At 43.1% G+C, this 25131-nt stretch overlaps 4 protein-coding genes across 16 annotated transcripts in view; 2 read left to right on the forward strand and 2 right to left on the reverse strand.

Annotated features, from left to right (window-relative positions):
- Nucleotides 1-535: 535 nt before the first annotated feature.
- Nucleotides 536-5668, reverse strand: LOC128256441 (putative fatty acyl-CoA reductase CG5065). Its single transcript, XM_052986814.1, has 6 exons — nucleotides 5528-5668; nucleotides 2868-3046; nucleotides 2674-2767; nucleotides 2418-2581; nucleotides 868-1911; nucleotides 536-805 (listed from the first exon to the last, which is right to left on the reverse strand). Exons 2-6 carry the CDS (start codon nucleotides 3032-3034, stop codon nucleotides 721-723), a joined length of 1554 nt encoding a protein of 517 aa, XP_052842774.1. The 5' UTR covers nucleotides 3035-3046; nucleotides 5528-5668; the 3' UTR covers nucleotides 536-720.
- A 3631-nt stretch (nucleotides 5669-9299) lies between these two features.
- Nucleotides 9300-14446, forward strand: LOC128256444 (FMRFamide-related peptides). Of its 2 annotated transcripts, XM_052986820.1 has the most exons (3): nucleotides 9300-9399; nucleotides 13052-13695; nucleotides 13729-14446. In XM_052986820.1, exons 2-3 carry the CDS (start codon nucleotides 13052-13054, stop codon nucleotides 14171-14173), a joined length of 1089 nt encoding a protein of 362 aa, XP_052842780.1. In that variant the 5' UTR covers nucleotides 9300-9399; the 3' UTR covers nucleotides 14174-14446. The 2 variants fall into 2 exon arrangements, with proteins under 2 accessions (XP_052842780.1, XP_052842779.1); XM_052986819.1 differs by having other exon boundaries at nucleotides 13052-14446.
- A 1561-nt stretch (nucleotides 14447-16007) lies between these two features.
- Nucleotides 16008-18624, forward strand: LOC128256437 (electron transfer flavoprotein-ubiquinone oxidoreductase, mitochondrial). Its single transcript, XM_052986797.1, has 5 exons — nucleotides 16008-16407; nucleotides 16520-16746; nucleotides 16805-17376; nucleotides 17444-17893; nucleotides 17957-18624. Exons 1-5 carry the CDS (start codon nucleotides 16380-16382, stop codon nucleotides 18492-18494), a joined length of 1815 nt encoding a protein of 604 aa, XP_052842757.1. The 5' UTR covers nucleotides 16008-16379; the 3' UTR covers nucleotides 18495-18624.
- Nucleotides 18625-20612: 1988 nt separating this feature from the next.
- Nucleotides 20613-25131, reverse strand: part of LOC128256438 (myocyte-specific enhancer factor 2) — a 47414-nt gene continuing 42895 nt past the window's right edge. For 2 of the 12 annotated variants that reach the window (XM_052986801.1, XM_052986799.1), the window contains exons 7-12: nucleotides 24749-24847; nucleotides 24464-24600; nucleotides 24222-24394; nucleotides 23154-23593; nucleotides 22679-22747; nucleotides 20613-22105 (exon numbers count right to left, since the gene is read on the reverse strand). In XM_052986801.1, coding sequence (XP_052842761.1) covers nucleotides 21930-22105; nucleotides 22679-22747; nucleotides 23154-23593; nucleotides 24222-24394; nucleotides 24464-24600; nucleotides 24749-24847 — 1094 coding nt within the window. In that variant the 3' untranslated portion in view covers nucleotides 20613-21929. Of the gene's footprint in view, nucleotides 22127-22678; nucleotides 22748-23153; nucleotides 23594-24221; nucleotides 24395-24463; nucleotides 24601-24748; nucleotides 24848-25131 lie in introns of all 12 variants that reach the window. The other 10 variants (XM_052986807.1, XM_052986805.1, XM_052986803.1 and 7 more) reach the window with 6 other exon arrangements.

Below are 25131 nucleotides of genomic sequence, written 5' to 3' on the forward strand. Positions count from 1 at the left end.
TTCCACTCACAAAAATATACTGATATATAATTTTAATTTGACTTCCCATTGTCTGCATGCCATTAATATCTGGTACTTTAATTTACTTTTAATATTTCTGTTGATATAATATATAAGAAGTTGCGAGTCTATTAATTCAAACAAATTTAATATTCAAATCTGATTTGAAATTAAGTTTTAACGGTAAATTTGATAAGCATAGGGTTTTACAAAAAACTTATTTGCTGTTATTTCAAATGATTCGACAAATATATAATTATAATCCGTAAAAGTTTCTTTTGATGTATTTTTTACATGTTTCTACAACCAGAATTAATTGCCAGAGCGTATACGCAATAGATCCAAAAATCTAGTACCTATATCAGCATTGTATAATCCGGGAAAGCCCCTGTTGGTTTTTTTAACGAAAGTTTAACTTAATAACTTAAACTGTCAAAAAACTACTTTTTTTTACGATAGTATATAGTATAATCATATAACATAACTAGAGATAAGAGCCTTGGTGTTAATATGGTATCCCTTGAAACTCGTCACCTTACATAAACCAATGTTTTATTCGCTGTCTTTCAAAACAAGTGCATTAAGTTTCTTATCAACAGCACCGCCTTAAACTAGAAAACTTAGTTACTAAGGAAAACATAACACATAACAACTGCGGCATGGGGCAGGGCTCATCTTTTGGTCTCCAGCACTTTACTTAGCGTCGCATCCGGACGGAGTCTAGCCGGCGAAGAAGCACCTGTAGAGCATGTAGAGGATGCCGAATATCCAGATGCCCTTGTAGACCTTGTCAACCACCCACATCCTGGGAAAAACGAGACAGGTTATTTTAAGGGGATTTCTTAAGGCAATGTTCGTAGTACTTACACCTTCATGTGTCTCCTGGCCGCCGGAATCGACTCGTCCGACTCCTTCAGGATCAGGCGGCGGGCGCAGAGGACGCAGTTGGTGAAGTAGTCGATGAGGTCCAGCTCGATCTTCTCGATCACGTAGGTGCGCCGCTCCTTGTTGTTCATCAGCTTGCGCAGCTTCACCGCCTCCGAGTTGTCGAAGTTCCAGACGTTATTGGCATAATACTCGAACACCTCGAATCCCTTGAAGATGCGGTTCTGGACGCGACACAGCACCGGCGGGTATCGCAGTAGCCAGAGCAGGGCGTCCACGAAGAGGGCCGGCATCCACTGGAACAGCACCATGCAGACGTAGTGCACCCAGTAGTTGGACTTCATGGAGCCACCCGGATACCAGGCCACCCCGTTCAGCGGCACCTTGTTCTCGATCACCCACCGACCCAGCTCGATGATCTCAGCCCAGGACACCTTGATGTCGTTGGAGGAGGTCATGTGCGCCACCCGATTGGTAGTGTCCGTGCCCGCTGTGATGTTCCTCCAGCTGGCCACCAGGATGCCATTGACTGCCACATCCACGGGTAGGAAATCGCCGTACCCGGAGGAATTGCAGTACATGGTGCGAATGACACCCTTTCCCGCTCCGATGAGCAGGCCAGTGGGCCCATTGATGTTGTCCGTCCAGCCCGGAATCGGCTCCTTCCAGATGGGGATCACGATCGAGGGCCGCAGGATCACGGCGGGCAGCTGGTCGAACTTCTCCACCACCAGCGCCTCGGCCAGCGACTTGGTGTAGGCGTACGTGTTCGGGATGTCCCCGAGCACCTTCTTCTCGATGGTGGCCACCTCGTCGTCCGTCAGCCACTCGCAGGCCTGCATCACCTTGTGCGGATCTGCTGGCGGATCGTACGGCTTCTCGTACAGCGTCTTCACGTGCAAATGGCAGTAGGCCGTGGAGCAGTAGGCGAAGAAGTCCAGGTGCTTCAGGGTCTGGGCCAGCTCCAACATGTACTTAGTGCCGCGGGTGTTCATGAACACGGCATTGCGAAGGGGTTCATCAAAGCTGGAAATAGGAATGCGTAGGGTTGGTTGAATCATTAAAAACACTTATCACTGACGTTGAATAAAATAAATGCAATTTAAATAGTTTTTGCATAGATTGCTTAAGAAGTTAAAAAGTTGTTAATTGATTTTTTATAAATATAATGCCTTTGAAAAATCGAGTTCCAAAAAATAATGAACATGCTCCGCTATCTAGCACACAAATTAAAATTTATATAATTTTAATGTCCCCCAGAAGGGTTATAGACATTTATTTTAAAATGTTGTAAAGCAAAAGACAACGGTTATAAATTATTTTGAGGTGCAACCACCAATAATGCAATAATAATTATTCAAATTGAGAAACATGAGTACATACACCACTATCGACGTAAGTATTTTAATTAATAAATGAAGAATACTATAAAGAAAAGGAATATTTTAGAAGTGGTAACTACACTTATTTTTAATTTAAATTTTATTGTTATTCTTATCATAGTAATATGCACTAGTAACTCTGTAACTTACCGCACTGTGGCTGCACAATGGTACACAATGGACACCTCCTGGCGCAACGTTTCCAGGTCCTTCTCGGAGATTCCCAGGCCGGGTAAGAGGACGTCGCCGGCGATGGCCACCACCTGTTGCAGGATGTGCTCCTCGCCGCGAAGCTGCTTCACCTGGTCAAACAACTGCATAAAGCACACACACGTACGTTAGATGATTTATTTGTTCAAGGCAGGCAATTAGTTCTCATATGTTTCATAATTCCCACCCTGCTTACCACATTCTGGAATATATCCTTGATGCGCTCCTGCGGATCCTTACCCTTCTTCGGCCGGATGAGCAGATAAATGCGTTTGAGGCCACCACACGACCTGCAGGAATTAATAATATTGCATAAGCCAAATTGGCGGAAATTGGTATTAATGGGGCCACGTACGGACCAGCTGCCCCGCCCACTTTGCGCCCACTTACCGCAGCAGTTTCTCGACCAGGACCTTGCCCAGGAAACCAGTGCCGCCTGTGATGAACAGACTGCGTCCCTTGAAGCACTCTGCAATGCGGTCCACCTCGTTGTCGTCCACCTCGCCTATGGTGGCCAAATCATCCTTCTCATACACGAACTTCGGCTTGGCGGTCATCTCGGATGGATTCTGCGCAAATAATTAGGTAATTTTAGTTTAGCAATCTATCCCCAGGTTTTTTAATAACTAAGTAGCATTTCCTATAAGCCCTTTACTTAACTTTTGACTGGAAGCGACTTATGTGAACTTTAAAGTACAAGAACCATTATTATTATTGAAGGATTTTGGGGAATTTTTTTAACAATGACAGTTATTAACTTTTGAGAAAAGCCAATTTAAAATTTACAATATTATATAAGAGTCATTATAACATATAATACTTGTTCCTACTTCATTTTATTTAGGATTTAGATTTATACATGCCGAGGCTAACTTCCTTTCACATAAACAATTAAAATTAGCATGTTTTTGGGAACCAGCTTGAAGCGATAACTGTTTTTATTTTTTATCGGTGAAATATGATCTTTAAAAACGGAGTTGACATTGTTGGGTTTTTCTCGGAGCACTTATGGTGCTGTAGGCACGTAACAGCCTAGCCGTCGCCGCCAAGTGCACTTTTAATTTCATTTGATCTTGGTCGTAAAGTGGTCGGAGCCGCATGTGGTTATGAGGCAACCAACCAGTTGGCCTGTGGAGTTTAAAGCGACAACTGCAGATTAGGCCATGTTTGGCTGACTTAGCTGACTGCCTAACTGGCTGACTGGCCACATAACTGGCCGACTGGCTGACTGGGTTTCTGAGTGTCAACGTCAACGCGTTGACCATCGAGTGTGCAAGCGGAGCGACACCGATTCGGCGTTACGGCGGCAATTAAAAGATTGCCACATCCATGTCGCATGCCCCACCAGTCGCACCATGAGCTTGCCATGGGCGGTGGAGCATGTCCAGACGCAGAGCACCTTGTGTCCTTCATCCGCCGTCCGAAGTAAACTTGATCGAAAGCCGTTGGTCCGGTGACACGATGACCCGCATTCGACACATACCCGGTTATTAGCATTAGACGACGCGGACTTGGACCCCGGCTAACAAGGCGGACCGCCTGCTCTCAACTGCTCTACCTGTAATCTTCTGGTTGGCGGAGCAGAGTCGCCATGAGTTGGGGTTGGGTTAAGTGACAAGTGAAACTGAAGTCACAACGAGACGGGAAGTTCAGTTAACAAAGCTAATGTGGGTATACTCTTGCTTAAAGTTAAATAAGTGATTATTCCTGAGATAGCAAGCCAATGCTTGTATACTCTTTGGTTTTTAGATAAAATTGAACAAGTAAATTATCTAAATTTTTAGTTGTGATACCAAGCCAATGCTTACATAATAATGCACTTGTTTCAAAAACTTATAAATAAAATTGGGCTAGGTTTTTTTTATGTTATTTAGCTGATGTTTGTAGCTCTTGCTTTTATTGGTAGCAAGAAGATGTTTAGGTTTCCTATTCATACAATACATATTTGGATTTTTTTACTCGGGTTCATTAGCAAATTAGTCCATGATAATAAATAATACTTTTTTTTTTTGTTACAAATTTTCCAGAGAATAGGTATTGTATAAAGCATATAAAAACCTTGCTACTTTACAAACATTTTAGTAAAACTAATATAAACCCCGATAGGGTATAAACAACAAACAACAAAACGAAGCGATAACTATAGCACTTGTTTTATGGCGATTCTGAATGTCTTGGTCTCAAATTAAAAGCTCTTAATGGCTGTAGCATTGGCCCAAGAATGATTGGCCTGCGGCCAAGATCGCAGCCATTGGGCGCAGTAGTTCATTGCTGATATTGATACCGATACTGATACCAAAGACTTCGGCAGCGAACGTGATTTTCGAAAGTGGAAAAAAGGGCAGAGGTAAGTGCTTAAAACCGGGCCAAGCGATTGCCTCACACTCGGCTGCTGTGCCACACTAATTATGGCTTATTGCGATTTCAGATCTACTTCTGCTCCGGGGGGCAACCGAGTTGGCATCTTAAACGCTTTAAAGGCAAAAGCCATTAATCGATTCCCGGATAGCCACTAAATTTGGGCTAGTCATGGGAAGTACAAACTGCAATTTATAGCCTTGATACGGTGATTGCATGCCCGACGACAGCTGCACTTGCTGGAGAAGAATGCCGCAGTCAGCTGAATTTCCCAGTTTACATATTTCCCAATTTCCCAATTTGGAAAATATACGAAAAGTGCCTGCTGCTCCTTGCTCCTCCGTTGCATGCGGTGTTTTTCTTCTGGGGACAACCAGTTTGGAGCAGCCAGAGATGTCAACAATGCGATAATAAAATCAAGGAGCGGATGCAGCAGTCCAGAGTCACGATTTATTTCGGTAAACAGTGGTTGAGAAATACATTCAAATGTTCGGCTAGACAGCCAAGGACCTATCACCTTTATGGCTCTCAAATCTTTTATTATAAAATCCAAAAATCCACTAATATATGCAGAGTGCCTTGGACTTGGCTAACAAATTTGATTCGAATGCTAATTGCTAATAGCATTATCGTCACACAACCGTCTTCGATTTTAACTACTGTTTAAATTAATCGTTTAAGTTTGATCGCACCTTCACTTGGCAACAATGGCAAACCCTTTTAACCAGCTACTTGGATACTTTGCGGATTCAGATGCGGATTCAGATTCAGATACTGTTGACCCGCGCTCGCCGAATGCTAAACACAAACTGATCACGAAAAGAGTCTCGCACTCCCAGCCAACCTAATAGAAAATAAAACGAAAACAACTTTGGGCCAAACTATGCATCGCATCGGCTAGTTTGGCGCACACACAGCTGCACATGTGTTACCATAGTATACCCCGAGATCTGGTAGCTACATAGTTTCCAAGCTGGCACACGGAAAAAAAGCAGTTCCATGTCAGGTCAAACAGATATTTACACTTCTCGAAAGAGTTGCATATGTGCATGAAAACCATTTACAGTGCTCATAAGAGCATCATACATATCACCTTAATATGTATGTATCGGAAGTAGAGTAACGATTACTCGAACTAAAGATCAAATATGCTAAAATTGTTTTATATTTTTTATTTTTTTTATTTAATCAACTGGGTTCAGACATCAAAACCCTGTTTAACATATTACTATATAGTCAGCTTATTAAAGGCTTAAGTTTTTAATAAAATGTAGGTATGGGAATAGTATAGAAAAAGAGTCTCTTATATAATATATATAATATTCTGATCTCAAAAAAAGAAAGAAATTTAAATCAAGGTTCACTAAAAAAGAGATAAATAAATAAAGAAACCGTACTGGATTTGATCCAATTTTTATAAATTTTTTTGTAATTTCTACTGAGCTTAGCATTAATTTGATAATAAAATAAGACGGTTTAAAAACGTTAATTAATAAATCGTAATAATGTCCATCAATTTAATTATCATGTCATACACCTACAAAAAAATTGAACGTTTTGTTTTAAAAAGTGTGTCTTGGAAATAAACTGTATAAAAATGTAAGGTATAATTATTTGTTTAATACTAAATAATATAACCCCTATACTTTTTAGTTTAATTTTTATACCAAAGAGTTAGTTTTATTTTGATACTTTCGTTATATTAATTTAGTACCCATCCTATTGAGAAATTTTTCATACCCAATCGTTTAAGATTCATGTAACAATAGTTTTGTTTCTTTGTCTGGTGTGTTACTTTTTTTTTCAGTGCACATAGACGAAACCGAATTAGAGAGAGACTCGAGCAGTGACACACAAACTTAGGAGCTGGTGGGATTTCCCCCTAGGCCCCTCTTACCCCCCCTAACCCCCTGGGGATCCATCGGTCAGGGGTTGGACTACTGTGCGCCGCTTTCTCACATCGCTGCGCTCTAAAGTAAACGATCGACGCCCGGTGCTCACCGTCGACAATTTCGGAGCCAGTGCGTCCGCCAGCACTCAGAATGTGATGCAATTGCTTTAGGCCTGGGCAAACAATTCAATTTTCGGGCCAGCACCGCCTGCGTTACGCATACGCAGTGTGGTCCGCTTCGCAAATAGGGAAATCATGTTGGCCCCAGCCATAAATGCCAACGAACCGCATCGGTGGGTGGATCGGATCGGATCGGCGAAAAGCGAATGCCTGAGTTCGTTTTATGGCACACATAAATCCCATTGCATTGGCCATTAATTAGACGGATCTGGTTAGTTACACTCGAAACCGAAACAGAAAAAGATACAGATACAGATACAGAAACAGAAACAGCAGAGACTTCAGAAACAGAAATAGTAGCAGCCGCAAATTGACAATGGCATTGACATCGAAAAAGCGGCGCAGCATCCATTTTATTGGCTTTATTTTCAGCCAGGGCTGCAGCTAATCGGGCTAATCAATGTGGCCAAGATGAGAGTGTAGACTGAAGACTGAAGAGTAAAGAGTGAAGAGTGGCATCGGACGACCTGACCTCTGCTCACCTCGCAGTTTGGCTAAAAGCATTTAAGCCGCCACGTGATATCCGTCTTTAAGCGTGCAGACTAAAATCAAATATTAAAAGGCGTCTTTCTTTCAGCTGAATTGATTTTATTAAGATTGGATAGTTTAATAAAGCTTAGGGGTTCTATTAAATACATATCTCCTTATTTTTTTACATAATTTAGACAATTTTACCTTAATTTTAACATTGTTAAGTGGTTACTACAGAAATTCACAACTATGATTACTTTTTAATAAAATTTAAAGATATGACCTTAAGTGAACTCCCCTTAAAAAAATATATATTCCACTTATTAGCCAAGCTTATTTATAGCTCTAAAAACAAATCCGCTTACCAACGTAATACAAATTCTTAAAAACGCAGTTAACAATAAAATGTTTGTTTTATTTATATTTAGAGTGCAAAATTTGTTGACAACAGTTAATACAGGAATGATTAGATAGATATCAAAGTTATGTTGTTAAGAAGACTTGATCTTGGTAAAGCTGATATATTTTAAACTAGGGGACTGGCACACGACTTGACTTTTATTAGCTTTAAAACCAAATCCCCATTCCCACCTAATGTAAATTCAGAAAACCAAAACATTTCAAATCTGATCTTAGAAACGCAATAAGCATTTTAATTTTAGTTTTAGTTAAATTCGTAGAGCATAAACACACTTCTTTGAGATCAGAAGAATGGAAATGGAACTTAAATTTAAATTTGTTGACGACAATGGTTTCAGGAGTGACTAGACAGATTCCACAGTCATGTGGTCAAGAAGACTTGATCTTGGAAAAAGGTGCTCTATTTTTAACTGGGGGACTGGCACACGTCTTGGCCTGGTCAACAAACCCAAACTTTGAACTTGAGCTAGTCTTGTCTTAGCTGTTTCCCAGCTTTTTCGCTTTTGTTTTCGTTTTTTCTCAGCTATTTATGCAAATGAGGCATCTGCAGACGTGGTTATCGCGCGTGTTTTGTATTGATTTTGGGCGATCGTAAAGAGCTCAGTGGACACAAGAAACCTGGCCGACAAAACCCGACACATTTGTGCCCCGTCATGCGTGGTGGCCAAAGCCATTGATGAAACAGCAGTGCGTCTTAAAACTTTAGCATTTTGCCGGCCGTAATTACAGACTTCCGCCTTTTTGAACAGTTTCACAGCCCCACCCGAATGGGGCGAGTCTCAAAAAGCTGGCGGGGATGGGGGTGGCTGGGTGGGATGAGGATGATGAGATGCCAGAGGCGCCACAATGTATCCCGTTACAGGTTACAGGGCCATAAAGCGCCATAAACGCCGCGACGGCAAGGGCAAATTATAACGCATACGGACACGTAGTCGATTCACTTGCCGTCGGCTAATTGGACGTGCCAGGCCAGGATTCCCCTGCCAACCAACTTAAAAGTGGGCGTAACATAACAATTGTGGGCGATTTGCATACAATTTGGTGCTCGAGTGGCCAGCAAACTGGCGACGAAATGTTGCTACGTCATTGTTTTTGTTGTCGCCGACTGCTTGTGGCTAATAAGTCAGAATGAATGCGGACTGCTTTTGGCCTATTGTCCCGCTGACAGCCGCTGACAAGCTGAACAAACGTATCAGCGGCTGACCAGAGTCCATTTGGCGACATTGTCAAGGTTTTTCTACTCACCATGCACTCACTATACACCTGCTAATCTGGCTGGCTAGTGCTTTAAAAGTGGGCACGAAAAAAAAGTGCAGTGGCAACAAAGCCAGCGAACATTGAATGTCCTTTGGCAACATGTTGCTGCAGCACTTGTTGCTCGCGCCCACACAGCAGCAGCAACATCAACAGCAGCAACAGCAGCAACAGCCTCCTTTGGCTTTGGCTCACCACAAAGGAGGGCATATAAAACAGGATGTTTCGGCAGGCATTCGCACAGAACTGTTCCACATTTGAGCGGGCAACAAGTGTGTGTGTGCGAGCAAAAGGATCCCCGTTCCCGACCATTCATCCTCGTTCCCAGTAGAGGGACAACATTCAAAGGTGAGTGCGCCTGATGTTTTCGTCAACAAATGTGGGCATTACAACCTGCTATACTTTCGATTCTTTCGAAAAATGGTCAACCAATTAGCGTTTCATAGTGGAAATTTCTAGATACAAAGCCAATTATTCTTATGTAAAGTGTGACAATTTGCCACTCAATAAAAATGAACTTACAAATGTCGACCAGATTTCCTGAAGTCTAAAACACAATTATATTTTGGTTTCGTGGAGTGACATTTATTTTGTTACCTTGGTAAAGTGTATAGACTTAAGTTTTTAGTTTATATTTTAAAAATACATTATCAAAAAGCAATAAGTTTTTACAGTCATGGATGCTTTACAAAGTTTAGATTCTCAGGAACTAAAGGTTATCCCTAAAGGTTAATGCTTACTTAAAAAAAAATGAACTTAAATAATTTTGATATTAAATTTTAAGTTTTTTCAATTGCCAGAAGCACAAAATAAAAAAAAATTCTAAATTCAAATAACTTTGAAATTTTTAATTTTTTAATCTCTTTTTAAAATTCAAATGACTTCTGTGCCACATAGATTCCATTGATGGGTTAACAAACCATTTCATTAGCTTTCTTACACTGATCTTTAATTAACCAAATTAACAAGTGAAATTTGTTGGTAGTTCTTTATCTTAAATTATTGTTAATAAGGTTTTTGGGAAACTATTTGTGTTTTTCGCTTTAAGAAAGGAGACAAAGTTAAGCTAAATTCTCTAATAATGAAATAAAAGCACAAAACCTTTTTCAATTTTGTTCTAGAATAAATTTGTCAATTGAGTTGTTTTGCAAAATTTATAAATATTAAAAGCTCCATTTATAACTTCTTTTGTTTTCAATTGTTTCTAGTCCTTTCCATTAAAAGCATGAAACATAATGCTGTAATCCTCAAATGGTGGTAATTTTTAATTGGCCAACAGCCCAACAAAAACAAACTGACAAACTGATTTGGTTTTGTCAACTTTTTCGACTCTCTTACCCGGAAAATTAGCTGGGGTCCGGCGAAAAGCCAGCCAGGAAATAGTTTTTCCTCGAAGCCAGCAGAAACCAGCCATTTGGGTTAATGAAGGCAAATTGAGATATTTATGGGTGCACTTTTGGGTCCCAGCGCAGAGCTAGATTTCCATTTGCATTCGCAGTCGGACTCGCACCTGCTGCCAAATGGAAGGGAAATAGTAGAGCCATTTTCAGGTGTTGACGGCACGAGCTCAAGAAGTGCAAAGCGAAGCGTGTGTGCAATTTATGATTTATCGCCGACACTGGACAACTGAAATGGCCGCGCCATCATTTGTCTCTCCGGCGGTGTCTCACAAGCCTGACAAATGATATTTAAATGCCCTGCCACGGGTAATGTGCCCTCCGCACATATATCCTGGCAAGCCTGAAGGATCTGCTACTTCAAAGGTATCAAACGTATCGCATGTGCCATGCAAATCAGTTTAGGCCAACCCCGCCGAATCCCATGTTTCATCTTCCATTCGCCTGCTAAGCGAATTAACGAGTGTGTTATTGATACCAATTTCGATTCCCATTCCTTTTATTTTGGCAGTTGCTGGCTTTGGCCCAGAACAAACAAGGCAGTAAGAGAGCCGTTTTTATGAATTTTAAATGCACATTTCGGCATCGCAAATCAATCAGACATTTGGCAATTGTTGTCTACCCACTTCAAATTCGCTGACTCCTTGCCATTCCGCTGGAGAGGCTGCCGTCTGTCATATAATATTTTAGCGCCAAGCGGGGGCATTGCAACATTTCCAGTTGGAGCCCATAAATTAAACGCCGCCGCCGACGGCGAGTTTCCTCTTTATGGGACCCTTGAGTTTCCCAAAACGTGTTGCAATCGCAGGCTGCAAGTGCAACAGCAACTGCAATTGCAATTGCAGTGGGCCATTAAAGACGTGGAGACGCTCAGAAGTGCGTATGCAAATGTTCAGACGGTTTGTCTAGGCCATCCTCCTTGCACTTTTGAATACTTAAAGACTTGAATACGCCTCTGATTGCCGCGACATCGAATTAAGCGAGTACCGCCGAAAGTATGTTAATGCTCGCGGTTGCGAAGTCCGCCGCTCATCAGCCATCAGAAGTCAGGCGCCGACTTGGAGGTCAAGTTTTTGTCGTCAGTTGTCTGGGCAAGTTTTTAATTTTTTATCCAAACGGAGCACTCTAATTTTGACGGTGCTGAAGTGGTAATTGGCCACTGGTTGTCGGGTTTGAAAAACCCCTGTCTGAGGCTGACTTTTCCTACTTACAACTTTGTTTCAACTTTCACAGCTCTTTAAAACTCATTTAAAAACAAAACATTTACTCGTAGGGCTGATAGCACTCAATGGTCTAATATTATTTGAATTGGGCCTTAAAGAAAGGTGACCCACACATCCAGAGATATACCGCCTTAAAAAAAGGAAATTGTAGATTAGAAAAGTATCAGAGCCGATTTTCAAAGAGACACAATTTCTATAAAGGTTTATAAGTTATCAAAAAATGCTTAATAGCTAATATATTTAAATAGTTTTGAGTTTAAGTTAAGTTCTGTTAGTTAAAAATCATATAACTAGAGAGAAAAGGTTAATCCGTTTTGCAATATGAGAAATTTTACTTTCATTATTTTTCCATTAACATTATTCAGTTTTCCAATATAAGTAATTAATGAAAAATAATAATTAATAATATTTCAAAAAAACGAAAGAATATATACATAATATATATATAGTAATATAATATTTATATATATATTTAAAATATATTGTATGTATTTTGAGCACTCTTCTGATTGATGCTCTAAATTTATTATGGCATTTTTAGTTTAAACTACACTTAGCCATTTGAATAACTTGTACGTTTTTATTGTTTTTCCAAAACGAGGAGACCGGTAAAAAAGAAGATCGTAAATGTTATTAGTAACACTGTGATGTACCACATACCACTGTCGAAGTGTAGTTTCAATGTATCATTTTATACTGACAAATGTTCGAAGTGTTCCGTTTTGAAGACCCCTCGATTTCGGCTGACTCCTGCAGAACGCATCCTGCCTGCCGCAACCTGTTGCAGCTGCCACATCTCGAATGTGACGACATGGCAGTCAGCGGATCAGCTTGCCTCGAGCCTTGAGCCTTGAGCCTTGAACAGGCCTCGCAGGCTGACACGTCACCATATCCAAAAGCCATAATCATTTGCATCTCTAATGGTGCTGCTCGGTCGTCGTCCGGACGCCATACATCAACTGCTCCCCCGGCAGTGCCACTTCCACTTCCACATCCACATCCACATCCACAGCCACTACCATTGCCAACTCCCCCGACTTCCTTGAACCAGTGTTAATGCCTGTAAACCTGGTTATATGGCGATGTGGGTGGGTGAGTGGGTGCCCATTGTGGTGGCCCTAATGCGGTTGGTTAACTTTTTACGCGGCAGCCCAGCAGATCTGGCCATAAATATCATGATGGTTAATTAGCAGGACACTTTGTCTGCGCTTTGTCCTGGCCACTGGTGGCTTCAGTTACCGCCCTAAGTAAAACGAACAGCCTTAATGTGATTAAAAGTGGCAATAGATAACGCGAGATGCCATCGCCCCATGCCAACCATAATTATGGCCCCATATTCACTCCTTTTCTTTCCTTTCCTTGCCCTTACTATCCTTGCAGATGGGCATTGCCTTGATGTTCCTGCTGGCCCTGTACCAGATGCAGTCGGCCATCCACAGCGAGATCATCGACACGCCCACTTACGGGGGCAACGCGCTGCTGCAGGAGGCGGACTCTGAGGCGAGTCCTGCGCAGGACTCCATCAATGACCTGGTGGATGCCCACCTGAGCAGCAACGATCAGGGCGAGCGGGCGGAGCTGGAGTTCCGTCACCCTATCTCCGTGATTGGCATCGACTACACCAAGAACGCGGTGCTGCTGCGCTTCCAGAAGCACAGTCGCCGGCCGCGCTACAAGTTCGATCCGGAGCTGGAGGCCAAGCGGAGGTCCGTCCAGGACAACTTCATGCACTTCGGCAAGCGGCAGGCGGAGCAACTGCCTCCGGAGGGCACATACGGTGGCTCTGGCGAGCAGGAGGGCATGGCCAAGCGGTCCAGCATGGATCGGTATGGCCGGGATCCCAAGCAGGACTTTATGAGGTTTGGCCGGGATCCCAAGCAGGATTTCATGAGATTCGGCAGGGATCCCAAGCAAGATTTCATGAGATTCGGCAGGGATCCCAAGCAGGATTTCATGAGATTTGGCAGGGATCCCAAGCAGGATTTCATGAGATTTGGACGCACTCCAGCGGAGGATTTCATGAGGTTTGGACGCACTCCCGCGGAGGATTTCATGAGGTTCGGACGCACTCCAGCGGAGGATTTCATGCGGTTCGGACGCTCGGACAACTTCATGCGTTTCGGGCGCAGTCCGCACGAGGAGCTACGCAGTCCCAAGCAGGACTTCATGCGATTCGGTCGACCCGACAACTTTATGCGCTTTGGACGCTCGGCTCCGCAGGATTTCGTGCGTTCCGGGAAGATGGACTCGAACTTCATACGCTTCGGCAAGAGGGTGAAGCCAACGCTTCCCGAATCCAATCAAACCAAGTCGGGCAAGTCGGACAAGTCGGGCCAACCGGGCGACAGGAGTCCCGTGGACAAGGCCATAACGGAGCTGTTCAAGAAACAGGAGCTGCAGGATCAGCAGGTGAAGAGCGGCGAGCAGACGACCTCTTTGGCGGACGAGGGCAGCCTGGAGCAGGAGCAGGAGCCGGAGCCGGAGCAGTTCATCGGCCAGTGAAGATCAGAGTCCCGAAGGCGCCATTCCTTGTAAATAGATAACGACAAACGAGCACACGATTCGTAACTGATATACGTACTATACTATATGTTACATCCCACTCCCCACACGAACTCCCGACAAATGCCTAAACTATGAATTTTTAATGGGGGCTGGATTAAAAATTCACCACGCTTTGAAGTTCTTACCCATAAATATATGTACCTAGCGTAATTTCGAATGCATTGAGAAAAGGTGTGAAAAAAAACGTATTTTGCCAAAGTTCCAAATAAAGATTGCTCTACTGTATTTCATTATACTCATGCTTATATTCATTTTTCAATAATTTTATTTCGATGGTTTCGTATATTTTTAGATTCTCAGGTAATTCCAATACAAGTATTCCCAAATGCATCATTAAATTCTCAACTTCTTAACCATTGTTTGAAAAGGACTTAAGAACGATATAACTCCTCAATTATTTTCCAAAAAATTGCATTGCAAAATTGTGACCAAAAACCTGCAGTTTTAAGTCCATAACATTTCTTTCAAGCATCCAATTTCGAATTTTAAAAGTCCTGTGGCTCATTTCCCTAAAAATCTGCGCTTAAAACTTGGTTTGTAATTTCCGGCCGATTTTTTGCTAATTTTATGATGTAACCCCTTTCTAAATGTCCAAAAAAATGGTCTGTGCAGAAAAATGACCAAAAACCTGCAGTTTTAAATCCATATATTTTCTTTCAGGCATCTGATGTCAAAGTGGTATATCTCTAAAGATTCGTGGTTTAAGCCTCTAAAAATCTGTTTTTTTATTTTATTTGAAAATATTATGTTGTTATTTTAACGATATAACTCCTTATTCAATTTCTGGAAAATAGCATTACAGAAATGGCAACAAAAGCCTACAGTTCTAAGTCCATAACTTTTCTTTGAAGCATCCAATTTCGAAGTGGTATATTTTAAAAGTTTTGTGGCTTAGTTCTCTAAAAATCTGTGTTTAAAACTTGGTTATAATTTCGGGCCGATTTTTTGTCAATTTTACGATGTAACCCCTTTCTAAATCTCCCAAAAAATTGCCTGTGAAAAAAAGTGACCAAAAACCTGCTGTTTTAAATCCATAACTTTTCTTTCAGGCATCTGATGTCAGAGTGGTATATCTCTAAAGATTAGTGGTCTAAGCCTCTAAAAATCTGCATTTTAATTTTATTTGAAAATATTGAAATGTTATTTTTTCGATATAACTCCTTAATTAATTTCTGAAAAATAGCATTACAGAAATGGCACCAAAAGCCTACAGTTCTAAGTCCATAACTGTTCCCTCAAGCATCCAATTTCGCAGTGGTATATTTTAAAAATCTTCTGGCTTAGTTCTCAAAAAATCTGCGTTTTAAAACTTTGTTTGTAATTTCGAGCCGATTTTCTGAAATTTTTACGATGTAACCCCTTTCTAAATCTACGAAAAAATGGTCTGTACAGAAAAGTGACCAAAAATCTGCAGTTTTAAATCCATATATTTTCTTTTAGGCATCTGATGTCAAAGTGGTATATCTCTAAAGATTCGTGGCTTAAGCCTCTAAAAATCTGCATTTAAACTTTGTTTGAAAATTTTGGTTTGTTATTTTAAACGATATATCCATTATTTTTGATTGACAACCTAGACAGTAGGGGATTGTATTGCGGGGCCCGCGAGGATCCATTGGCATTCAATTGCAAAAGCCCCGTTTTTTTTTTTAATTTTAAAATCATGGAAATATGTGTGTTAGGCAACTCTGGGAACTGGATAGGTTTGGGGCAGCGCTAGCATTCCATCGAAGTTTTCCAAGTTTGGTTTGCGTCCTCGATAAGATAGGTATTTATTAGTGTCAATTGTTCTTATCGCCCAGCTGTGAGCATAAGAAAACCGCTACTTGAGAGTCGGATCTAAACCACTTAATATTGCAATTTTATCACTTTATTTGGATTGACAAGTTCGCAAAGTTGAGTGGTAGAAACTTATAGTCAAACGGTAAACATTGCCAACGAACTTTGGACGCCGCTACATCATCGGCTGGACGGGTCTAAAGTCCAACTTGTTGCACCGATCTTGTTGTTGAGTTGTTTGTGTTGTGTTTTGGAACAGAGAGTAAACACAACAACAGATATACCTACGTTTATCTAGGAACAGTTCAGTGCATTTCTAGAACTCTTCCCAGTGCTAAACCGTTATAAGCTGAAAAGATAAGCAATAATGTCGGCTCTTTTGAAAATGCACAGAGGTAAGTGTTCCCGGACGTCGAATTTTGGGTATTACATAACCGCAAAGATGCTTGGGAGACCTATTTAATCCCTGAACCATGCTGATTATACAACGATCTATTACCATTCCAGTTCAGAGGCTTTTCCGACCCGCCCTGGTGCGCAGCATCTCGGAGGTGACCAAATATCCCAGGATCACCACCCACTACACGCTGAATCCCCGCGAGAAGGATGAACGCTGGACAGAGGTGGACATGGAGCGCTGCATCGAGGAGGTGGATCTGGTGATCGTGGGCGGAGGACCAGCGGGCATGTCGGCGGCCATTCGGGCCAAGCAATTGGCGGCGGAGAAGGATCAGGTTTGCCAGTCTCTATATGAATCCATCTCTAGCCCACTAAATGTGTGTCGTTGCACAGGAAATCCGTGTTTGCGTTGTGGAAAAGTCCGCCGAGGTGGGCGGACACATCCTCTCCGGCGCCGTCATCGATCCCATCTCGCTGAACGAGCTCATTCCCGACTGGCAGGAGCAGGGAGCACCCCTCAACACGCCCGTGACCAGGGACACCTTCTCCTTCCTCACCGGCTCCGGCCGCATCTCCATACCCGTCTTCAAGGGCTGGCCCATGGACAACCACGGCAACTACGTGGTCCGGCTGGGCCACCTGGTCAAGTGGCTCGGCGATCAGGCGGAGGCCCTCGGCGTGGAGATCTACCCCGGTTGTGCCGCCTCCGAGGTGCTCTTCCATGAGGACGGCAGTGTGAAGGGCATCGCCACCAACGACGTGGGCATTGCCAAGAGTGGTGCGCCCAAGGACACCTTCGCACGCGGCATGGAACTGCACGCCAAGACCACCATCTTCGCCGAGGGCTGCCGCGGTCACCTGACCAAGCAGATCATGCAGAAGTTCGGCCTGAACGAGGGCAGCGAGCCCCAGGCCTATGGCATCGGTCTGAAAGAGGTCTGGGAGATTGCCCCCGAGAAGCATCAGTGAGTGAGCTGCCGCTGGCTAGCACAGAACGCAATCCTTTGCTACATAGATTATTCTGCTTTGCAGACCCGGTTTGGTGGAGCACACCATTGGCTGGCCCCTGGACCGCTTCACCTATGGCGGCTCCTTCCTGTACCATCTCAACGAGCCCACACCCGCCATCGCAGTGGGTTTTGTGGTGGGACTGAACTATAAGAACCCCTGGCTCAGTCCCTTCCAGGAGTTCCAGCGCTTCAAGACGCACCCCAAGGTCCGGCACGTCTTCGAGGGCGCCACCCGAATCGCCTACGGAGCACGTGCCATCAACGAGGGCGGCTTCCAGAGTCTGCCCCAGAAGCTATCGTTCCCGGGCGGCTGTCTGGTGGGCTGCAGCGCCGGCTTCCTCAATGTGCCCCGCATCAAGGGCTCCCATTACGCGATGAAAAGTGGCATGCTGGCGGCGGAGAGCGCCTTGGAGGCCATCAATGCGGACACACAATCGACGGCTGGCGTAGAACCCACCACCTATGCGGAGAAGTGAGTTGAGATTAGTCCATTAGAAGATAAGACATTCCAAGTAATCGTATTTATCCCATGCAGAATCAAGAACTCCTTTGTGTGGAAGGACCTATATAGTGTGCGCAATGTCCACCCCTCGTTCCACAATCCCTTGGGCCTGTACGGCGGTCTGGTCCTGAGTGGCTTCTCAATCTTCATGGGAGGTCGCGAGCCCTGGACACTGAAGCACGGTCCCCAGGACCATGAGTCGCTGCAGCCAGCCAGCTCCAGCCAGCCCATTGTTTACCCCAAGCCCGATGGCAAGATCTCCTTCGACCTTCTGTCGTCGGTGGCGCTCACGGGCACGAACCACGAGGGCGACCAGCCGGCCCATTTGACGCTCAAGGACGACCGCATACCGGTGGACCACAACCTGGCGCTGTACGAAGGTCCGGAGCAGCGCTTCTGTCCCGCCGGCGTGTACGAGTACGTGCCAAACGAGGAGGGCGGCAACATGAAGCTGCAGATCAACGCCCAGAACTGCATCCACTGCAAGACCTGTGATATCAAGGACCCCAAGCAGAACATCAACTGGGTGGTGCCCGAGGGCGGCGGCGGCCCCGCCTACAACGGCATGTGAAAGGCATGTTATTGCCATTACAGCCCATTCGTGTACCGAAATTGCATTTCACTAGTTTTTAAAAACGAGAATTTGAACTTATGATACGGAATTAAGCTTAAAAGTTGCAATAAAATTGTAGAGAAAGTCAGTGAGCAGAGTCAGTTGCCAAAAAGGTTTTATTTAAAATGTTCTACTATCATTTGCTCGGTTTTGCTCGCGCAGTTTCTGTTTAAAACACCAACTTATTAGGTAAATATTGAATGCACAATCAATTTGTCAATTTCCAAAACCTTTCATATTCAGTGCACGGATAAAACTTGATTCTCTTTTTATATAGTTTCACATATATATGCCATGTATAATGTACTATCTTGTTTTTCACCAAAACGGTTGCATCATGTCCTTAGCTTAGAGTTACAATTTAGTTGTATATGGTTATTTGAACAGACACATCGATGGACACACTTAACTCTCTTTTTCTTTTTCTGAAATGCTCCCCGATTATGCTCTTTGTGCAGATCCGCATATCACTCCCACAGACCTATCTAGAGTTTAGATGAACGTTCAAGCACAAGTCTTTGAATAATTATTAGATGATGCTTGTGGCGTGCCACATAAATCCCATTACAACAGTGCGTAGGTATAACATTTTATCTAGGTATTATCCTAAAGGTACAGCGAATACGAATTTACACTCTGGACGATCCGATCCGTCTGTCTGCTCGACTATTTCTGTGCTGTGAGTGGTCCCTGTGACCGTAGGACGTCTTCTAGACAGTCAACTGTACAGTGCGTTGATCAAATATATATAACTCCTATCTTTCCTTTCCTCTTTTTAAACTAGACTACATGGGTTTCTGGGTAAGCCTTTCTCATGCAACGCCAACTGAAACACCCATTTGTACATTACGTGCTGCTTAGTGGAGGTTATCTCTCTCGGGATTTCACTAGGTTTTCGGTTTCGGTTTCGGTTAGGTTAATAATCAGTTACCAGATTTATCTACGCTTATTTAAATAGCACAATTAACACCTGTATTGAAATTTTTCACCATCAAGTTGTTCGTTATCATTATCATTTGCAATCAACATTATTACAACATTCAGTTATATCTTCATGTATTTGTTCATCAAAAAGAGGCACTGTTTTTAAGGCAACACTACACAGTGAAGTTATATACCAGGTTCTATATACATAAACAGAATGAGGTCCAAATAAAAACGAAAGCTCTGGGAAAATCCGAAAAATCCTTGCAAATCATATGAAAATCATTTGGGGTCAGGTCAACATAGGGTTTAGGTTACAACATTGAGTGGTGCAACAAATATACCCACAAATATCCACTTATAACATGTTTGTATGTACATAATGTATATATATATATATATAATATAACCAACAAAAAGCAGGCCATCCTCGGCAGCTCTTGAAGTTTCTGGATGAGATCTGCAATGAGATGGACTGCTCTGTGGACTAACTACGTGTAATTTACAGTGGGTTCAGGACCAGGGTCTCTCATCCTAAAAGTGCGCTTCGGTTTGGGGAACCTTGGCCAGTTGCTTAGTGTATATGTCGTATATATGGCTAGAAAATATCGTTCACGTGCTGGTAGACGTACAATGTCGCACTCCCGCTCCGCTTCAATCTGCTTAACTATGTAAATATGTAGGTGTTGTAAAGCTTGTTCAATGGGGAAACCTGTAGAGTGTAAGTTTGCTTATTGTTTATGCTGTCTCGCCGCCGACTGCACCTGCTGCAGTTTAGCTTTCTGTATTTAAATATGCACAGCTGATGCAGCCTGGTCGTGTCGAATACAAATACAAATGTACATAAATATTTTACTCTTTTTGTTTGCGCCTTTTTTGGCGCTGCTGTATAAAGTGCAACAGGTCATGTGCATATGGCCAGTGCAAATATCTGCGGGCGCGTTTACCTCTTAGTCAAATATTGGCAATTTCGAAATGGGCAATTGACATTGACACAGGCGCAGACACGCCCACTACCCATTGGGCCTGTTTAAATATGGCCGGGTACAGAATTGTACAGAAAACAAATAAAGTAATGGATTAATCAAATAATAATATTAACTGGTAAATGGTAACTGGTAACTGGGAACGAAAAATAAAAAAACGAAAAAATGTTCTTGAATAATTTTATTTAAATTATATTTTGTTGAGTTGTTGTTGCTGTTGCGATTGTTGTTGTTTTACAAACTGCATTTAAATGTAAAAAATACAAAACTTAGGCACAAGAATTTGAAGCACTTCAAATTGAATAGAAATCCACTTTAAATATTAATTACAAATTATGACTTCGTTTCGCTTAAGAGATGAAAAGAGAAAAGTGTCTATTAAATAATCGCTTAAATCAGAACTAAATCATAATCATAAAGTGTGTGTGTAAATGTACTGGCTGCCAAGGCTGCTGTTGTGTGATTCATGCTAAAATCAACAAGGCCCAGCTAGAAAACAAATCGGTTTCGATCGATGATGAACCGCCAAAAGAGTAAGTGCGCAGAACAGAACCAAATAAAAATTGACGATAAATTGCACAAAATTACAAATTATGATCGAACACTGAGTACATCTGCTTGAGGGTCTGTGTTTTGCATAGAGTTTCTCAATCGTTTCATCGTATGACTTGCATGGTTTACGTATCTCGTAGTTTCCTACGAACTAAGTTTAAAACTTATGACACTAAAATCAAATATTTACAGCATAAAGAGCTCTTTCTTTTGTTTTTTTTTCTTTTTCTTTTTGTTTTTGTTTTTGTTTCTGTTTTGTTTTTTTGTTTTGTTTTTTGTCTGCAGCATTTCGTCCTAAGATTAGATTTAACATTAATTTTAACCATACTCGTAACTGTATTTGTAATTGTAACTAAACTAAATCAGCTCAACACTCTTATCTGCTCGAAACTTCTCAGCAGTATGCTCTGCGTTTATAATTTAAAATTATAATTTATAACTATTACCGTAGGTGTGTGTGTATGTGTATGTGTGTGTGTGTAATCGTAATTCATTTAAGTTACAATAACTATAAGATATGACACTGTCACTGTTCGCTTAAACCGAAAACAAAACAAAACTGCCTCCTTTCTGTTTCCTTTCTCTCTTCCCCTCTCTCTCTATCTCTCTCTCTCTCTCGACTATTGCACTGGTCCTTAAACGGAAACAGAAACGGAGGATCCTACGGGTGCTGCTGCGATCCGTAGGCCACCGCCAGCTGCTGGCCATAGCAGTCGTAGCCGCCGGACTGCAACAGGCTGTAGGAGCTGCGGGCCATGTCCTTGCGCGGCGGTGGTGGCATCATCGCCAGGTCATCGCACTCCGCCGGCTTTTTGCTGCTGCTGCTGTTGCTGTTGCTGCTGCTGTCGCTGATGGTGTTGCTAGTGTTGCAGCTAGTGTGGTGGTTGTTGTGATGTGGCTTGTAGTGGCTGCTACCGGCAGCTCGTGCCGGCTATGTGCCCCATCCGCCCGATATTCTCGGCCGTTTGTGGTTGGGTGCATCGTAGTCGCCCAGCTGCTGCTGCTGTTGCTGCTGGTGTTGCTGCTGCTGCTGCTGTTGATGCTGCTGCTGTTGCTGCTGCGCGGCAACGGCGGCCAGACGCACATCCTGATCGCTGCTCGGCGCACCTGCATTAAGGATAATGAAGTCTGTTAAGCTATTAGTTTGATTTGCACCAAGGTCGCGTGTGTATGACAAAGGCAGGCGGGCATTTTGGGCGGGCATTAGGGCGTGGCCAGACACTCAAACATTCAGCATCTGCCCATTGTGAGAGCGTGTCTTGTGGTAATGAGGCCTGGAGTTTTAAAAGTCACTTAAAACGCTTGAATTATAGTTTCAATATTTAATTGAAAATCTTTTAGAACTCCAGGCTGTGTTATTGGTTAGCAGGAAATCGCTTGGTTGTGTGGTTGGTTAGTAAATGGAATCAAAAACAAAAGCCAGGCAAACAAAAATTTCTTTGGAATTTCACAATCGTGTTAAGAACCCCCGAAACTCAAACTGAATTAAACTCAAGATGTTTCAATTGCCCCCTCGCCCTCAAACAAAAGGAGTTTCATTGCATTTACAAGAATTTTGCTATATAGTTTTGTATGTATGCATGTATGCGTAGATATATAGGTGTTTTTGTATGCTTGTTCATGTGTATGTGTGTGTGTTTTTGAATGTATTTGATGTATTTTCGTTTGTGGCCAATTTACCGGCAAAATTCCATCTAGGATTATGTCCCATTAGCGCGCGGTACGGATATCCTTCATACTTATCATGCCCTACAAATTATCACACAATGTGGTTGTTGTCGTTGTCGTTGTGGGTTAATGCAAAAGAAGACAATCGTATTATATAGTAACAATATTAGAACGGCAGGTTGCAAAAGTATTTGGTATAGAGTTAAACGAAAACGAAACGCGGCGTATACGTAATCGAGCATTAAGTATACGCCCGTTGGGCACTAGATATGAAACATTAATAGGGATAGCGAGGTATAAAGATAGCTTTTAGCACTAAAAACATGCCGCTTTACAATAATTTAACTTCTTTAATTCGTAAATTTGCAACTCTAGAGAAATTAGTAGACAAACGGCAGCAATTTTTGCAAGCGGAAATCCTTTGAACACGAGGTAGAAGTCAAGGTACAAAGAAAAGGAGAGCGAGAGCGAGAAAGTGAATGCCTACCTGGAGTGGGTGTGATGTGGCCCGTGGACGAGGGCCTCGAGTTGGGCATGACCAGGTGGTGCTGCTGCGCGTGGCTCAGCACGCTCAGATTGGTGGCCTGCTCCATGCTCCCGTTGCTGCCACCGCCGCCGCCGCCCCCGCCACCTCCTGGGCCCGAAGGACCTCCTGCCAGCACACTGACGTTGTTCAAGTGCGTAATGACGTTGGCTGCACTCACGGCTCCCGAACCACCACCTCCTCCTCCTCCTCCTCCTCCTCCGCTGGCATTGCTGCTAGTGCTGCTGCTCGATCCGCCGCTGCCCGTCGACCCATTGCTGTTCTGCTGATGGCCACTGGCGGACAGGTCACGTGGCGGCGACTGCGGCTCGGCCTTGACTTTGATGGAGACGGGTGAGGTGGCGGGCGGCGGCGTGCTATTCGAGACAGCCAGGTGCGAGAGACTGGAAGAAACATTGTGAAATGCATGATTAGAATTCGACTACAAAGTATTTAATTGGTTGTAAACGATGCAGCGGCATAGCACAGTCCTAACAAGAATGTAAGGCCAAAATTTAAATAGTTCTGCAGCCTTTACTTTTTTAAATATTCTTTAAAACGACTATATTTTCATTTGCGTATGTGTTTAAAAGCGAGGAAGCTTTGTCAACTTGACACTGCATTTTTAACCTTTCCTATAGCAGCTTTAAGGTATCAATTGCCGATTTTAAAAAGTTAAAAACCGTAATTCTAAAATAGTTAACTAAAATAGTTAACTAGTTCTGAGTATTTTTGCATAAGTTTTAAACCGCAAAGTTGTAATTTTTTAAATGTTTTCTTGCGATTTTTCTTATGGGAGCTTTATGATATAAAGTTGCCATCTAGCCTCGACTTATTACTATCTGCAATCGATATAACAATTTTTGGGAATTAAACCTTAGAGACTTGTTTGCGTAACAAGGACTAGATCGACTCTCCTAGTGATGCTGATCAAGAATATATATACTTTATAGGGTCGGAAATGCCTCCCTCCCATGCTTTGCAAACTTTTGTATTCAAATGGTTGTAAACGATGCAGCGGCAACTGCTCACCTAGAGTGCGGCACCAGGCCCTGATGCCAGGTGTTGAGGCTCATGATATCCGCGCTGCCCATCACGCCGGAGGTGGAGAAGTCCTGCGCCCCGAAGGAGTAGCTCGTGAGGGCGGGAATCGGCGTCTGCAGCGTGACCACTGGCGTGTTCAGCGACGTCTGACTCTGTCGTTGCTGGAGAACAAGAGATAAAACCAGGATAAAAATAGACCCAGTGAGGGAAAACCTTTACTCAATACTCACGTCTGAATAGGGCACGTCGTCGGGCGCGGACATGTTGGGCGGTATGGGGGCGATGGTGGGCGGTATTACGACCCTCAAGTTGGAAGCTCGTCCATTCTGGCTGCCCGGCGACTGCTGTTTGATGGACAAGTGATGGGCTGCAAGGAGATCTCGGTTAGTCGGGGAGCCACAACCAATCGGAGAGTTTAGCCAATGATGGAGTGATTTCCAGTTCGGGAGAGTGTTAAGTGAGGGGTGAGGAGTAGGAGGAGTAGGTGGAGTAGTAGGGGTAATGTTTATGCCCACCTATGCCAGGACTGGGACCCGGACTCGGTGATCCCACAAGCGGCGAGTGTGAATGCGGATAGCCGTTCGACATCTCCAGCATGGAACCCGATGGATAGACTGATGAGCCGAAAGAGAAGACAAGAATGTGCAAACACACGTTTAGACCTGATCGCAATCGCTATATATACACTATATATATATATATACTATATACAGAACTTCGCACGCAACTTTTGGTTAGATGGCGGTGAGTGGGTTAGGGAAATCAGAAACAACAGAACAACGGTTAGAAAGTAAGAAAGTTAGAGTTAATTAGAGTTAGAGTTAGAGCAACCATGCAGTTCAAATAAGTTTAGATCGAAAGGTAACGCAACGAAGAACAAAACCAACAAGATAGATAG

Source organism: Drosophila gunungcola (assembly GCF_025200985.1).
Source record: "Drosophila gunungcola strain Sukarami chromosome 2R unlocalized genomic scaffold, Dgunungcola_SK_2 000020F, whole genome shotgun sequence".
Taxonomy (NCBI): domain Eukaryota; kingdom Metazoa; phylum Arthropoda; class Insecta; order Diptera; family Drosophilidae; genus Drosophila; species Drosophila gunungcola.